This window comes from Symphalangus syndactylus, chromosome 12 (genome assembly GCF_028878055.3).
Source record: "Symphalangus syndactylus isolate Jambi chromosome 12, NHGRI_mSymSyn1-v2.1_pri, whole genome shotgun sequence".
NCBI classification, from domain to species: Eukaryota; Metazoa; Chordata; class Mammalia; order Primates; family Hylobatidae; genus Symphalangus; species Symphalangus syndactylus.
Window position 1 is genome coordinate 31755448 of NC_072441.2, and position 15396 is coordinate 31770843.

The 15396-nt window shown below is 36.6% G+C and overlaps 1 protein-coding gene across 13 annotated transcripts in view; it reads right to left on the reverse strand.

Annotated features, from left to right (window-relative positions):
- Positions 1 to 15396, reverse strand: part of ZZZ3 (zinc finger ZZ-type containing 3) — a 118619-nt gene that overhangs the window by 14665 nt on the left and 88558 nt on the right. For 8 of the 13 annotated variants that reach the window (XM_063624111.1, XM_063624115.1, XM_063624107.1 and 5 more), the window contains 6 exons: positions 5982 to 6120; positions 3519 to 3666; positions 3316 to 3431; positions 2537 to 2608; positions 1106 to 1207; positions 350 to 445 (listed from right to left, as the gene is read on the reverse strand). In XM_063624111.1, coding sequence (XP_063480181.1) covers positions 350 to 445; positions 1106 to 1207; positions 2537 to 2608; positions 3316 to 3431; positions 3519 to 3666; positions 5982 to 6120 — 673 coding nt within the window. The remainder of the gene's footprint in view (positions 1 to 349; positions 446 to 1105; positions 1208 to 2536; positions 2609 to 3315; positions 3432 to 3518; positions 3667 to 5981; positions 6121 to 15396) is intronic. The other 5 variants (XM_063624112.1, XM_063624108.1, XM_063624119.1 and 2 more) reach the window with 1 other exon arrangement.

Here is a 15396-nt window from a genome sequence, read left to right on the forward strand (position 1 = left end):
TGGATTTATGTAGCATTATCTACAAAACAGAAATTGATTGTATTTATTAAATAATCAAATATCCTAAAAACTTTACCCTCACAAAGCCCTTTCTAACATATTTTGAATCTAAAATCTTTCAAGTAGCACTCATTCACATTACTCCAAAGAAAATAATGAAGAATCATGAATTTCACTGAGTAGCAATAATGGAGTCCTTACCCTCCATTTATGCACAATATAAGGAAATGCTTAGAATGAACAGAAGTTTTAAAATACGACACTATTCTGTCAAATGTGTAGATTTTTACATAGCAATTCTTACTTTAATAAATTTAATCTACAGTTTACTTTATGTATTTTCTTTTACCTTTTTGGAGTATATATATAAGTTTGGTGTTCTGCCTGGTACTGGAATGCCAGCTTTAGTCAGCTTTATGAAATACTTCTGTACTCGGCTGGCAACCTAAGGAAACATGACAAGTCTCTTAACACAATGAGATGACATACAATACCTGAGTCGTTTTTAAAATTAAAACGTACATGAGTATCTAATGAATGCTAAGAATTCAATACACTCATCATGAATCTAGAAATAACAATAAACTGCCACCAAATACACATATATTTTAAAATCTAGGCCAAACAAAAATTATTCAAGTAAATTTAAATTTGATTCTAAATCTAAACACATATTTCAACTTGTGAACACTTACATTTGTAGTATAAAAACACATCTATTAATATAGATGGGAATATGAAGGAGTAAACTACAAGAGATATATTTTTAGAAAGACAACCAGGGAATACTAAGGCAATGAAACAAATCTGTTTGCTCAGTATAACCAAAAAGTATACAATTAGTATATTTAGTAAGCATTCAAGAGAAACTAAGTCCATTATATGTTCATTTTTTAATATTTCGTAATGATCCAAAGCAGAAGTATCTCAAGTTGTTTCTGAAATCAACAAAAATATATACAATTTTTTTTAAAAAACACCACATACTACAGCACTCTGTAGCTGAAAGTGTTATGGCAGATCGCCCAATGTCAGCTGCATTATTCTCCTTTATTAAAAAACTACCAAAAGCATACCAGCAATCTGCAGTCATCTCCTCAATTACCTGTTTTGCTGTCCTGTTACCCAATTCATCTGCTATCTTCTGCCAGCGTCGAGATTCTACTTCTTCAGGAGGGTATTTGATGAGGAGCTGTTCCAGCTTTTTCTAAGCCATACCCAAGACCAAATTTAAGAAAATATGTATTTAATTTTATATATTGAATTTCTAAATAAATACATTCACATTTCATTTCAAAGTGTAATACTCTCTCCCACCTTTGGAGGTTACATAACTAGAAATCCTCATGGTAGGAAAAATTTCTAGTTAGAAACTTAAGACTTCACAGGGAACAATGAAATTAGAGAATAAACTTATGAAAGAGCTTAGAAAAGTTTTCTATTCACGTAAGTAAAAAGATCTCATAAGAAAACAGAAAATAAGTAAACAAATTGGTAGATTACACATTTTAGTGATTTCCACTGACCATCTTTTCTTACTTTTCTTTCCCCTACAGTTTTGACAAAAACATGTAAATTCACTTAAATTTTGACTATTAAAAGAGGCTTTTCCTTCTTTTGTATGGTCCTTTATTCAAATATTTGATTTTAATATTCCTTCTTGTCTCCTATATCTTCTCATAGTCCTAAAGATGCAGAAAAATCTGGATGCTTAAATAAATAGATTTCCCAAAGCTTTTTATAAAAAGTTAAACGTATAGCTGTGGGGTTAATAACCATATGAGACAAAGATGTGCCTCGAACTTTACCCACTAACAACCCTAGCCATTAGCCAAAAAACAATTCTAACTGTATGCCAAAACTGACTTGGCTTCCTCATCTCCCTTCGACAACAAAAATAAGAATGCACTTTGAAGCTCAGCTGTACCAGCCTCAGGTTTTTCTCTCTCCCAAAGCTACATTACAAAAACATCTATTTTATTCTATCCACTTTTACTCCCCTCTCAAAACCCAGGTTCCTTCTTTTAAATTATCTCCAAACAAAAGTTTACACATTCTCAAAATCCAAAATTCTTGAAGTATGCAAAAAGGATACAAAAATAAGCCTAAATATTTAAAACTCATGGCTAACAGGCATCACATACAATAATATACACCTGACTCAAAATACGGGGTCTTTTCTTTTTGAGATGGAGTCTCACTCTGTTGCCCAGCCTGGAGTGCAGTGGCATGATCCTGGCTCAATGCAACCTCTGCCTCCTGGGTTCAAGCAATTCTCCTGCCTCAGCCTCCGGAGTAGCTGGGATTATATATGCACACACCATCACACCCGGCTAATTTTTGTATTTTTAGTAGGGTTTCACCATGTTGGCCAGGTTGGTCTTGAACTCCTGACTTCAAGTGATCCACCCATATCAGCCTCCCAAAGTGCTGGGATTACAGGCGTGAGCCACTGCACCTGGCCTCATAATACTGACTCTGATGTTAACTGTTTACTTGTTTTTTTAAGCCTACACGATTTTGAAATATCTATTACCTGTTCTTCAACAGTCCACAATTGGTTAAATGTTTCAGGTTTGGTATCATCACACAGGCGTCCTCTTATCATCTGCACATAAGACAAGGCTTTTGTCAGAGAGAAAATAACAACATCTATCCTTTGATATAGCCAAATAACACATAAATTGTGGAATTTTTAAATTAATTTCAAAATATTTGAGTAAATTTGTTTTTTAATGTATATGCTTTTGTTTTAACTGTTTACAAAATGCCTTCACATTATTTTATTTCGTTTGGTTTTATACTCCCAGCAATCCTGTGAAATACATAATAGTACTGTAACTTCATTTTTTAAAAAAGGGAAAGGAAATGAGGGCTCAGAATTGAAAAGTAACACGTCCACTGAGGTTCATCTAACTAAGAGTGGCAAGGCCAGGACTCAAATCCTGATCACATTTCACTACACACAAAGGAGCTACTATTTTTAGAGTAAATACTATGTGTCAGATACTGTACTAGGCACATTGCATATACTACCTATTTAACCCTCACCAACAACCCTACAAGATCAGTAATATCAACTACATTTTATACAAAAGGAAACTGCAGCTTAGAGACTTCAGCGTAAATGATGTCTGAAGGTTCACGGCTAGTTAAGTTAGGACTCCAACCTAAGTTTCTCTTAATTTCAAAGTTCATATCTCCTTTATCTTCCAGTGAAAGACTGCTTTAATTTTAAGAACACAAACCAGCAAAATGTTAAAATGTTTTGTCTAAAATTCAAATTTTCCTACTCCAATATTTCACAGTGCTTACCTGAGGACGACTGCTTGAGCCTTCTGGACCATCACTCAAAGGCAACATAGAATATGAAAGGGGCTCTCCATCCTTCTTAGGATCTAAAGGACTTTTTGGTCTAGCAGGTAAACCTACTGAAAAATAAGACCACATACAGAACTGTTAAAGCAAAACATTGCCAGATATCTTTCTACTTAAATTCTTATCATATGATTTCTTACCTTTATCAAAAACTAGCTTAACTCTTCTAGTATGTCTTTTACGATTTTTAAATTCTCTTTCAAAGTTCCCAAGGCTATGGGTATATTGGTCCCATACGATCTCAGGCAATTGAACAACTCTCTGTGGATATGGAAGCCCAATATCAGCCTGGAGGCAGGGGAGAAAAAACAAAATAAAGTAAAAGTCTAAACTTAATTAAAGAAATAATCCACCACAGTCAAATTTTCAGATGACTCCAAATCCAAATAATCAATGGGGCATTTCTATTCATGTTTAAATCCAAGAGACAATAAAGTTAATTAATATAGCCTAAATATTAAATGCTAAAGATGGTAAGTGAAGAAATGAATTTAGCAAAACCTAAGTACTACTTCTAGATGGAGGGCATTGTCTTTTAAAATAATGATAATAATATAAATAAAACTAACAACCCATAAATGTTCTCTGCATTCAATATACCAATATATGTCACCAGTTTCATTAATATGAACTAAGAGGAATTTTTTATATGTCCACTAAAACAAACATGTTACAAGTCAACAACATAACTAGTATGATAAATCTAAATAAAATAGGCAAATTGACTCTGCATGAGCAAACCCAGAAAAATAGAAGAATCAACTTTTTAAATTAAACCTAGTAGGAAAATTTTTTTCCAAAGAACATAGGACTTTCATGGTAATTTTTTTCTTTTTTTTTTTTTTTTTTTTAAAAAGTCCCGGACACTGATAAATTCATGGTTATTAAAGTATCTTAATTTAATATATTTCCGTGTATTTTTATAAAAAATTATTAAGCTGGTCAACATCACATCTTTATTTCTGAAATAAAGTGAAAAGAAATTCCATTCTAGGCTGAGCGCAGCGGCTCATGCCTGTAATCTCAGCACTTTGGGAAGCCGAGGCTGGTGGATCACTTCAGGTCAGGAGTTCAGACCAACCTGGCCGACATGGTGAAACCCAGTCTCTACTAAAAATAAAAAAATTAGCCAGGCATGGTACAGTGCACTTGCAGTCCCAGATACTCAGGAGGCTGAGGCAGGAGAATCGCTTGAACCTGGGAGGCAGAGGTTACAGCGAACTGAGATCAGGCCCCACTGCACTCCAGCCTGGGTGACCTAGTGAGACTCCATCTCAAAAAAAAAAAAAAAAAGAAAGAAATGAAAGTCCGTTCTAAACTAAACCTGAAAGTGAAGAATCAGGAAATAATCAACTGCATGCAAATCTAGTAAATATGCCTAATTGCATCTTTTTGCCTACCTGGGAAAGTAAATGAAATGAAATTAAGGTTAACAAATTTTTCATTAGTATTTACTAACACCATCTGTTTTAGTTGAACCCATTGTAAATGACCATTGTAAGTCTTATATCTTTTTGTACCAGTAAATTATTTAATAACAGCAATGCAGAATCACTAAACACTTAAACGGGCCTCATTTTAACACAGAAGGTACACCAAAATTCTAAAAACCTTAGAAGTTTTAACAAATCAACATATAGACTCTATATCTATTATGATATTCAATGTTTTCTAAAAGCATGAAGAGAAAGAAATGTTTACCAACTAAGTAATATACCTAGCATAATTCAAATAATAAATTAACACATCTAGTGAAATAAAGTCCCCAGGGCTGCTCTCCTAACACCTGGTAGACCACTTTTGTAACTCACTAAAAACAGGTAACTCATAAAAATACTAAAGTTGTCATATAAGATAAGGTTTCATTTCTTTTTTAAGAAGAGGATTCTTTTTCATCATTTTTCAGTTTTAACCTTTTCATACAATGCTGATTAATATTATACCTCTCAAATTTAATGAACAATTAGTGGGTCCCTATTACAGCACAAATGCACATCAAGATCATCTCCATATTTACACACCAAGAAATTCATTATAAAAACCTGTATCACTTTTAAGTGGTTAAGTGTTAAACATGAAAGTTCTGTTTTAAGAAAAACAAAATTAAGTAAAATTTATACTTCTTCCTCATGGACTCAAGATATTTAAAACAGATTTTGTTTTGATCACCATTGTTTTCTCTCTCAATATGCACAAAGGTACTAGTGTGCAAAAGTAACCCAGAAACAGAAGTAGTTAATCAATTCTGAAGTACTTTTTTCTTTTAGCTTTACTAATCCCTAAGTCCTGAAACAGAGGAGGAAAAATACTCAAAGAAGGGGAAGATAACAGGAAAAGCTAGAAAAAAAATGGCTAAGGAATAGGACAAGTTCCCATACAAATATCCAATAAAAGCTTCTAGCTATTTTCATTTGGATATATTTTATTGTGTGCCTGGTGGAGGTGGAAGAAGTTGGTATCTTGCCTTACGTCGTACGGCTAATTATAGACGAAAAAAATTAAACATTTTAAGAAGTATATACCCATAAAAAAGAATTAACCAAATTCTCTTAAGCTATTCCCAAATAGATCTTAGTAAATCTTAAAAAGGGTTCAATGTATACCTTCTTCTGGAGTTTTTCCACAAATCCAATGGGATTTTTTAGTGCTTCTCTCTGGTGCCTGCCTAAACTTTCAAGGTCTTGGACTGCTTGAGAACGCTGAGCCTCGAGTACAGCAATCGTCTGTAATAGTCTCTGATAACTACAGAGACAAAGAAAAACATTTCACAAAAATTTTCTAGTAACAACAATAAATAAAAACTGAGTTCAAGCCATGATCTACTATTAAGTCACACAGTCTTTTAAGAGTTACCTGAAAGAGTTTAGTAAAACATATTACTGGGAATAAATGAGGTCTTCCTGAGTTACGAAGTACCTACAGAAAATAAGAGTTAGAGAAAGCAAAGCCTTCTTCCCCCATCTTAAGTTTTTAATTCTTGAACCTGAACAAGTACCAAAATAAAAGAGCATTTTGACCTTCCAACAATCAAAGTCATTAAGAAACTACTAGATTAAAAAAAAAAAAATTAAAATGATAAAATCTTAACACTAGGAGGAATCACTCAATTCAGGCACTTTGTTGTACTCTGTTGAAATAAGGTAATCTGAGGTATGCTTTCTCGCCCAGAGACACACGACACTGTCATGTAATTCCAACGTGATTTTAGTCTCATGGTTTCCATTTGCTCTATTATACCCTCCCTCCTATTTTAAAGGTTTACTTTTCCATCAACAAATCTGTTGTTTTTTTCCTCTGCATGAAAGATAAAGACAAATGTTCAATTCTTAAGAATTAATCATTTAAAGAGAAGAAAGACCATAAAGATATTTATACTCTCCTGCTTGCAAAGGTCCATTTGGCACAACAAACATATAGTTTTACCCACACAAATATATTACATGTCATTATCCTGAAATCTCACTACAATACATCTATTCTAATATTCTCCCTCTGTTTAAATTGTCCTGCCTCTCTAATATTTAATTTCACATTATTGATACACATAGAGAAACACATTAAACCCAAAGTTCCGAATGCTCAAATACATTTTGCAAAACAACTCAAGGAAAAGTCACTCCAAGTTCACTTTAAAATAACTGGTTAAATCCTTAAAGTATAAGCAAAGCACAATTTTTCTATATGGCTTCAAATAACTTTCATTTTGTTTCCTACTAGACTAAACTCCATAATGGCAAGTTCATCTGCTTTGTTCATTGTTTTGTTTAGCTAGTATGCAACATACTTCCCAGCACACAGATGCTTAATAAATATTTTCTAAATGAATAGGTATTCTGTGAATCTTTTAAGTTCAGAAGTAAGCAAACCAGCAGAAGTATCAAAGGTGAAATACTGCAGTTTTGAAGTTCACAGGCCGTCCTGGCAACATGATGTTCTCTATCAGAATACTTTCCTCACCTCCTCTCTAAAACAAATCTTATTCTTGTTTTCAAATCCTTGTTAACTAATCCTTGATGAAATTTTTAATAATTAAGGTAAAACTGCTAACATTGAAGGGCAAGACTCCTCTCCAGCTAGAGATATTTCATTTAAAACTAGAACTATGAGTGGGAAAGGTAGAGCTATACTAAGTCACTACTGGATAAATTACAGAGGATAAATCTAAATTCCCTTCCCTAAGCCTTCTTTTGCTTTGAGGTGGATGCAGTGTACGAATCCTGTCTCAGCTGGCTGTTTCTACTAAACAGGCTCACACAGGCTCAATCTTAGGGTGATGGTAGTGATCTGAGTGCTAGAAGCTGTCCTCTCTATACAATACTCTTAACTGTCATACTTCACCTTCAGAATTCCTATCCCACCAGCTGAATACAACCAAAGACTTATATTGCCTCTATCCCTGTTTTAAGCAGGAGTTACACACTTTGGTATCACTTTAAAAGCAACTGTGAATCTATTAAAACTTCAGTAAATGCTGTAGGCACAGTAACAACTAATAAGGCACAAGTAAAAATAGGGTTACAAAAAAACAAGCTTGAAAAAGGTGCTACAGTCAATTACAATGGCAGCTGTTTTTTTGTTAGGTTTGGAACAAACAGACACTGGGAAGAAGGGCCTCTAATTTGAAGCCAACAAATTACCACAATTTTACAGTATGTAAATTATTGCACAATAAATCTGACTTAAAAAATAATTCCATCTAAGATGGCAAATAAAGTATATTCTTCAATTCTGCTTTCATTTAATTAAGACAAAATAATTATCAGACTGGAATGCCTATGATAAACACTGGTAAAGTCTTCAAGCTCAAAATAATGAACTCTTAAGAAAATAGTAAATTCAAGTCTTCTATCCCAGATAATTGGAATTATTTCCCAGCATACTCAGACACTGCACCAGTAAGATTACCATATATATCCATGAGCAGATATGGAAGAAATTATTTAAACAAAACTGGAGTAACATCTAAAAAACAGTAAATATAGACAAATCTATTTTCAATCCCGCTCACCCACCTACACAAGCAAACTACAGAAGCTGATCCAGGCATAAATCCAAGGCAAGATTCAATTTTTCATTAATTCAACAATTATCTACTAAGAAAACAAGGCATTATCCTAAAAGCATTAGTAATTATCAAGATAAACCAGGCGTGGAGTCTAAGTGTAATAGAGGAGCTACAATTATACCATGGAGGAACTAGATGAAGTACAAATAGGGCTGGATTGGTTGTGTTGCTGGGGATGGAGGATGGGTATATGAGGGTACATCATACTAGTCTATCTACTTTTTTTTATGTTTTAAATTCTCCACAATGAATGTTTAAAAATCAACTCCAACTTTGACCCTTTTTTTTTTTTTTTTTTGAGATGGAGTCTTGCTCTGTTGCCCAGACTGGAGTGCAGTGGTGCGATCTCGGCTCACTGCAAGCTCTGCCTGCCAGGTTCACGCCATTCTCCTGCCTCAGCCTCCTGAGTAGCTGGGACTACAGGCGCCCGCCATCACGCCCAGCTAATTTTTTGTATTTTTAGTAGAGATGGGGTTTCACCATGTTAGCTAGGATGGTCTCGATCTCCTGACCTCGTTATCCGCCCACATCGGCCTCCCAAAGTGCTGGGATTACAGGCGTGAGCCACCGCGCCCAGCCCTTTGACCCACATTAATGGGGGAGGTGACGACTGTACTACTCCTTCTGGGCTGATCAGATCACAGCTGCCACTGCATTCCGCTATGCTTTAAGAAAGACAAACAGGTTCATAAATAGACAAGATGGATGAGAAACAATGTAAGATGAAATAACAATACAGTTGGCCCTTGAACAACACAAAACAGTTTCAACTGCGTGGATCCACTTATACAAAAATTTTCTTCTACCTCTGACATCCCTGAGACAGCAAGACCAACCCCTCCTCTTCCTCCTCTACCTCAGCCTACTCAGTGTGAGGACAATGAGGGTGAATACTTTTAGGTTGGTCCACTTTCACTTAATGAATAGTAAATACATTTTCTCTTTATTATGATTTTCTTAATAACACCTTCTATTTTCTAGCTTACTTTGTTGCAAGAATACAGTATAAAATACATGTAACAGACAACATTTGTGTTCATCAACTGTTTATGTTATATAGTAAAGCTTCTGGGTCAACAGTAGGCTATTAGTAGTTAAGTTTCAGGGGAGTCAAAAGTTATACATGGATTTTCAACTACACAGGAGGTCTATGCCCAATCCCTGTGTTGTTCAAGGGTCAACTGTGGTGTCTAACATTTACTAAATGTGTACTACACGCCAGACAATGTTGTATTTTAAATGTAATAACTCAATCCTCACAATAAATTTATAAGCCCAGTACCAACATTCTTAATTTTAAAGATAAGGAAACCAAGCACAGATTAAGTAACTCCCCAAGATCATACAAGCTATTTATGGTGGCGCTGCAATGTGAGGAATGGTTAAAGACTCTGAGAATATTTAGTCAAGACATGAAAACCTCCACTAGAATACCATTTCCATTTTTACTTAACAAACAGCTATGCAGGAAAAAAAATAGACTTGTTTTATAGAGTATAAAGGGTCAAACCAGGAGCAAATTGTGATAAAGACACAATATGAAGAAAAACCTTGTCTCAGTCAAAACTAATAAAAGATGGTAGGATAGCACCCAATCACCATAGATGTTCAGACAGATATTTAAAAGAAATTCAAGCACTAAAAACCTGAAACTCTTTAATTCCAGTAAAACATCCTACTTTTACTTTTGCTACTCACTGAACCAAGCAAGAGAACAGAATAACTCCAAAAAAAATTACACATATTTTTGCATGGATAAAATCATAGTTAAACCTTTTCCGTAAGGATACCTTCGTATTAAATCTATTAAAATTATTTGTTATTTATGTCTAAATCTAAATCTTACACGATGCTAACAACAGTGAACTTACTTGTGTCAAAGAATTAGGGTTTTCTTATTTTCGCCTTTTGAGACAGGGAGTCGCTGTGTTACCCTGGCAGGCGGGCAGTGTCAGATCATGGCTCAGTGCAGCCTCTACCTCTCAAGCTCAAGCAATCCTCTCACTTCAGCCTCCCAAGTAGCTGGGACAGGTGTGCACCACCATGCCCAGCTAATTTTTTAATTTTTCGTAGAGAAAGGGTCTCGCTGTGTTGCCCAGGCTAATCTTAAACTCCTGGCCTCAAGCTTTCCTCCCACCTTGGCCTCCCGAAGTGCTGGGATTATAGGTGTGAGCCCCCAGACCCAACCAGAACTGTTTTTACTTTTACATCTCCAACAAAAAGACATTTTGGCTTTATATATTTGGCCAAAGTATAAATGCCCTTTCAAGTCCTTATCTAAGTTATTTTTACTACTTTTCAATATCCAAGTCTTCTTGAATTATGTATATTTATGAATATAAAAACATTTATATGAAAGAGTATATAGGTAAAAATCCTGACATCTGAAGAGAACATCAAGGAATTAGCAATCTGGAGGTTGATTTTATTTATTTATTTATTTGATGGAGTCTCACTCTGTCACCCAGGTTGAAGGGCAGTGGTGCAATCATAGCTCACTGTGGCCTCAAACTCCTGGGCTAAAGTGATCCTCTCGCCTCAGCCTCCCGAGTAGCTAGGGCCACAGGTATGCCACCATTCCCAGCGAATTTTGTTCTCTGGGGTTTGGTTTGGTTTTGGTTTTTTGTAGGGACAGGGTCTCGCTTTGTTGCCCAGGCTGGTCTCAAACTCCTGGCTTCAAACACTCCTCCCACCACAGCCTCCAAAAGTGCTAGGATTATAGGCATGAACCACTGTGCTCGGCCTATAAGTTAATTTTACTGTCCAAAAAAAAATTTATAGGCAGTAATATTACATACACAATAATCAGGGAGGGATGGAAGGAAGGAGTGCAGGAGGGAGGCATAGACAGGCAGACAGAAACAGAAGGAAAGATTTTATATTCAACTGCATCAGAATCTTTTTCAAAAAACTAGATTTCCATTTCTACTGTGGTAACAACTCTTAAGATTCCATGGGAATTTGTAATCTAAAAAAACTAATGGAGAAACATTTTTTAAAATCCATATCAATGACACTCTGCCAAAATATCAGCCTGATTCTTCAAAATAGTCATTAAATAGTGTCATTAAAAACAAAAAAGAGGGCCAGGTGCAGTGGCTCACGCCTGTAATCCCAGCACTTTGGGAGGCCAAGGCAGGTGGATCACCAGAGGTCAAGGGTTCGAGACCAGCCTGGCCAACATGGTGAAGCCCCTGTCTCTACTAAAAATACAAAAATTAGCTGGACATGGTGGTGCATGCCTGTAATCTCAGCTACCTGGGAGGCTGAGGCAGGAGAATTGCGTGAACCCGGGAGGTAGAGGTTGCTGTGAGTCGAGATCATGCCATTGCTTACTCCAGCCTGGGTGACAGAGCAAGACTCCGTCTCAAAAAAACAAAAAAAGAGGGACAGCTATTTTACAACAGGAGTCTAACTAAAGTTTTACTGGAACATAGCCACACTCATTTGTTTACATAATTTCTATGGCTGCTTTCTAGCTATAATGACAAAGAGGAGGAGCTGCAACAGAACCGCATTATCCACAAAGCCTAAAATATTTACTATCTGGTCCTTTAAGAAAGTTTGCCAAGCCGTGCTCTAGATTAAAGGACACAAGGACATGACAAGCAAATGTAATGCATAATCTTGGGCTAGATCCCCCCAGGGGTTAAACAGCTATAAAAGACATTTTTGCGGATAAATGGAAAAATTTAAATATAGGTTGTGGAGTATATAATTTTATTATACCAATGTTAAATTGCTGGAGTATAATAATGGTATTTAAAGTTATACAGGGAAATGCCCTTCTTTTTAGGAGATATTTGCCGAAGTATGAGTGATGAGTCTACAACCTACTTTTAAATGACTCAGCAATTTTAAAAGTATGTTGTACCAGATGGGAAGGAGAATAAGGGTAAAAGGAGAGAAAATACATTAGAAAATGTTAAGTTGTTAACAACTGGTGAATTTAGGTGAAGGTTATGCAGATTCTTATCATATTACTGTTTTAGTTTTTCTAAGTTTTATACTTTTCCTAAATAAAAACCAAGGAACAAAAAGTCTTCATTATACTTTGCTACTCAAAAAGAGCAGCTTGATTTCCCTATGAACACTGAGCCTCATTAAACATACTGAAAACAACCAGAGGACATAAGGTGACGTAACGATAAATATATGTATGCAGCACACAAAATTTTAAAAATTATTTAGTGAAATAGGAGCTGTATAATAAGATGCTTTCTCTTCCTTAATGAAGGGCTCAAAGAGTTTACAGGAAGTGCAAATTCAGTAACTCACAAATAATCTCCCACTTTTTTTCTTTCTTTTCTTTTCCTCCCTCCCTCTCTCCTTCTCCCTCTTCATTCTTTTCTTTCATTAGAGATGGTGTCTCACTCTGTTGCCCAGGCTGGAGTACACAATCATAGCTCAATGCAGCCTCAAACTCAGGGCTCAAGTTATCCTCCCACCCCAGCCTCCCAAGTAGCTGGGACTACAGGCACATGGCACCATGCCTGGCTAATTTTAAAAACATTTTTGTAGATACAGGTTCTTGCTATGTGGCTCAAGTTGGTCTTGAGCTCCTGGCCTCAAGGGATTCTCCCAGGGCAGCCTACCAAAGTGCTGGGATTACAAGGCATAAGCCAGGCCCACTCACTTTCAATAAAACTCCAGAAGTCAATGGTGATCAAAAGCCTTTTATGATATTCTGTGTTAAGACATAAACTAATACCTCAGCTCCCAATAATATGTTTTCCAGGTATAAAGATCAACTCTGCATTGGAAGTAAGTAAAACCCTGAATTTAAAATGAGCAAAGAAAAAAACAGATACTTGTTTATTTCAGAAGTATGGACAAATCAGCAAGATACTAAGGCCAAAATCTAACTGAAAGAATAAACTGACAGGGGCAAAAGGAGAACTAAAATTGCTTTTGGCTTGAGGGCAGGTACTGAACCATGCAAGCTTGAGCTCAATTTTCTTTTTTTTTTTTTGAGACGGAGTGTTGCTCTGTCGCCCAGGCTGGAGTGCAGTGGCGCAATCTCGGCTCACTGCAAGCTCTGCCTCCCGGGTTCACGCCATTCTCCTGCCTCAGCCTCTCCGAGTAGCTGAGACTACAGGCGCCCGCCACCACGCCCGGCTAATTTTTTTGTATTTTTTTGGTAGAGACGGGGTTTCACCGTGGTCTTGATCTCCTGACCTCGTGATCCGCCCGCCTCGGCCTCCCAAAGTGCTGGGATTACAAGCGTGAGCCACCGCGCCTGGCCTTGAGCTCAATTTTCTAGACTTCACTTGGCCAAGGAAAGTAAGACAAAGCCACCAAGATAGATAGTCTCTCCCCATTAAGCTGGGACCCTATCCCTCACTCCAACCCCCAAGGAGAGTTGCCTTGGGACTGAGGAAAGAATACATATTTACTGCCCCAAATTATATTACCTGGGTGGTCCCCAAAACCTCAACCCATGACTACAGTTTAAGTCAATGGCCCTGGACTGGGACACAACCCCCTCCCACCTCCAACCCTGAATCAAGATACCCACAGAAGCAAACGCAATCCTGTCTAGAGAAATATGTTTTCATCCTGGGCCTCAAAGATAATCCATAAGTAATTTTCCAAAGAAAGTGAATAGCTCACATTAAAAAAGTTTGGCTCTGTCCCCCAGGATGGAGTGCAGTGGCGCGATCTCAGCTCACTGCAACCTCCACCTCCCGGGTTCAAGTGATTCTCCTGTCTCAGCCTCTGAGTAGCTGGGATTACAGGCACACACCACCACGCCTGGCTATTTTTTGTATTTTTAGTAGAGACAGGGTTTCACCATGTTGGTCAGGCTGGTTTTGAAATCCTGACCTCAAGTGACCTGCCCACCCCGGCCTCCCAAAGTGTTGGGATTACAGGCGTGAGCAACCGTGCCCAGCCTGCTCACATCAAAAAATTATCAAGCATGCAAGGAAGCAAGACACAAAGAGCAAGAATAAAAGATGAGCTCAAAAATATTTATGAGGTATAGGAAACTACAAAAATTGAGCATGTAGCTTCTAAAAGGAAGCAAATAAAATATTTAAAAATACAGTAACTAAAACTAAAAGCTCAGTGGGTTCAAATTTTCACTTCTGGAAAACACAGACGAGGCAAATTCAAAACAAACTCTTCCCTGAAGACAACCAATATAAAGCTGGAGAAAATATTTTAAAGTTCTTAAAAGCATCAAAGAACTAACAAAATTATGAGTTATTACGAGGTAAAGATCCACAAGAAAATGGAAACCAAAAAGATAAAACATGTTTTTGGGGCACTTTTGCCTGGAGCAATTTATTGATCCAGAAGAGAGGACTGAGAGGCTGAGCAGTCGTTTTGACAGCTTAAAACACTAGAAGATCAGAGTTGGAGTCTACGGCCTATCAAGGGAGAACTTTGAAACCAGCCCAGCCTTTGGGTTGGGATCCTGAAAGGCTATACCTTAGAACTAAGGGTGAACAGGAAGCAAACAGCTTTCTCAGAACAGACTAGAATATCTCAGTTTGGAATTAATTAGTAAAGTTGAAGATGTACATACCCTAAGATCCAGACATCCCATACCTAGGTACAACCTCAAGAAACTCTTGAATATACACAGTGTAAGACATATGTTCATAGCAGCCTTATTAATAACCCCAAAGTCCATCTAATACGAATGCTTAATATAGCAATGAAAATGGACATCTATTTACATCAACACATATAAATATCACAAACATAATGTATTACAAATGAACAGATACAGTATGGTTCAAAAGCATGAAAAACTAAACTTTATTGTTAGAGGATACACACATAGGTGGTTAAAAGCTTTTAAAACAGCAAAGAATTATTTTCTCAAAAGTAAGATCATATTTGCCTCTGGGAAGAGGAAAGGGGCAAGGTATAACCGAAGAACTATTCATAGGAGACTTGTGAAGTGCTATCAATATTTTATTTCTTAACCTGGATAGTGATTA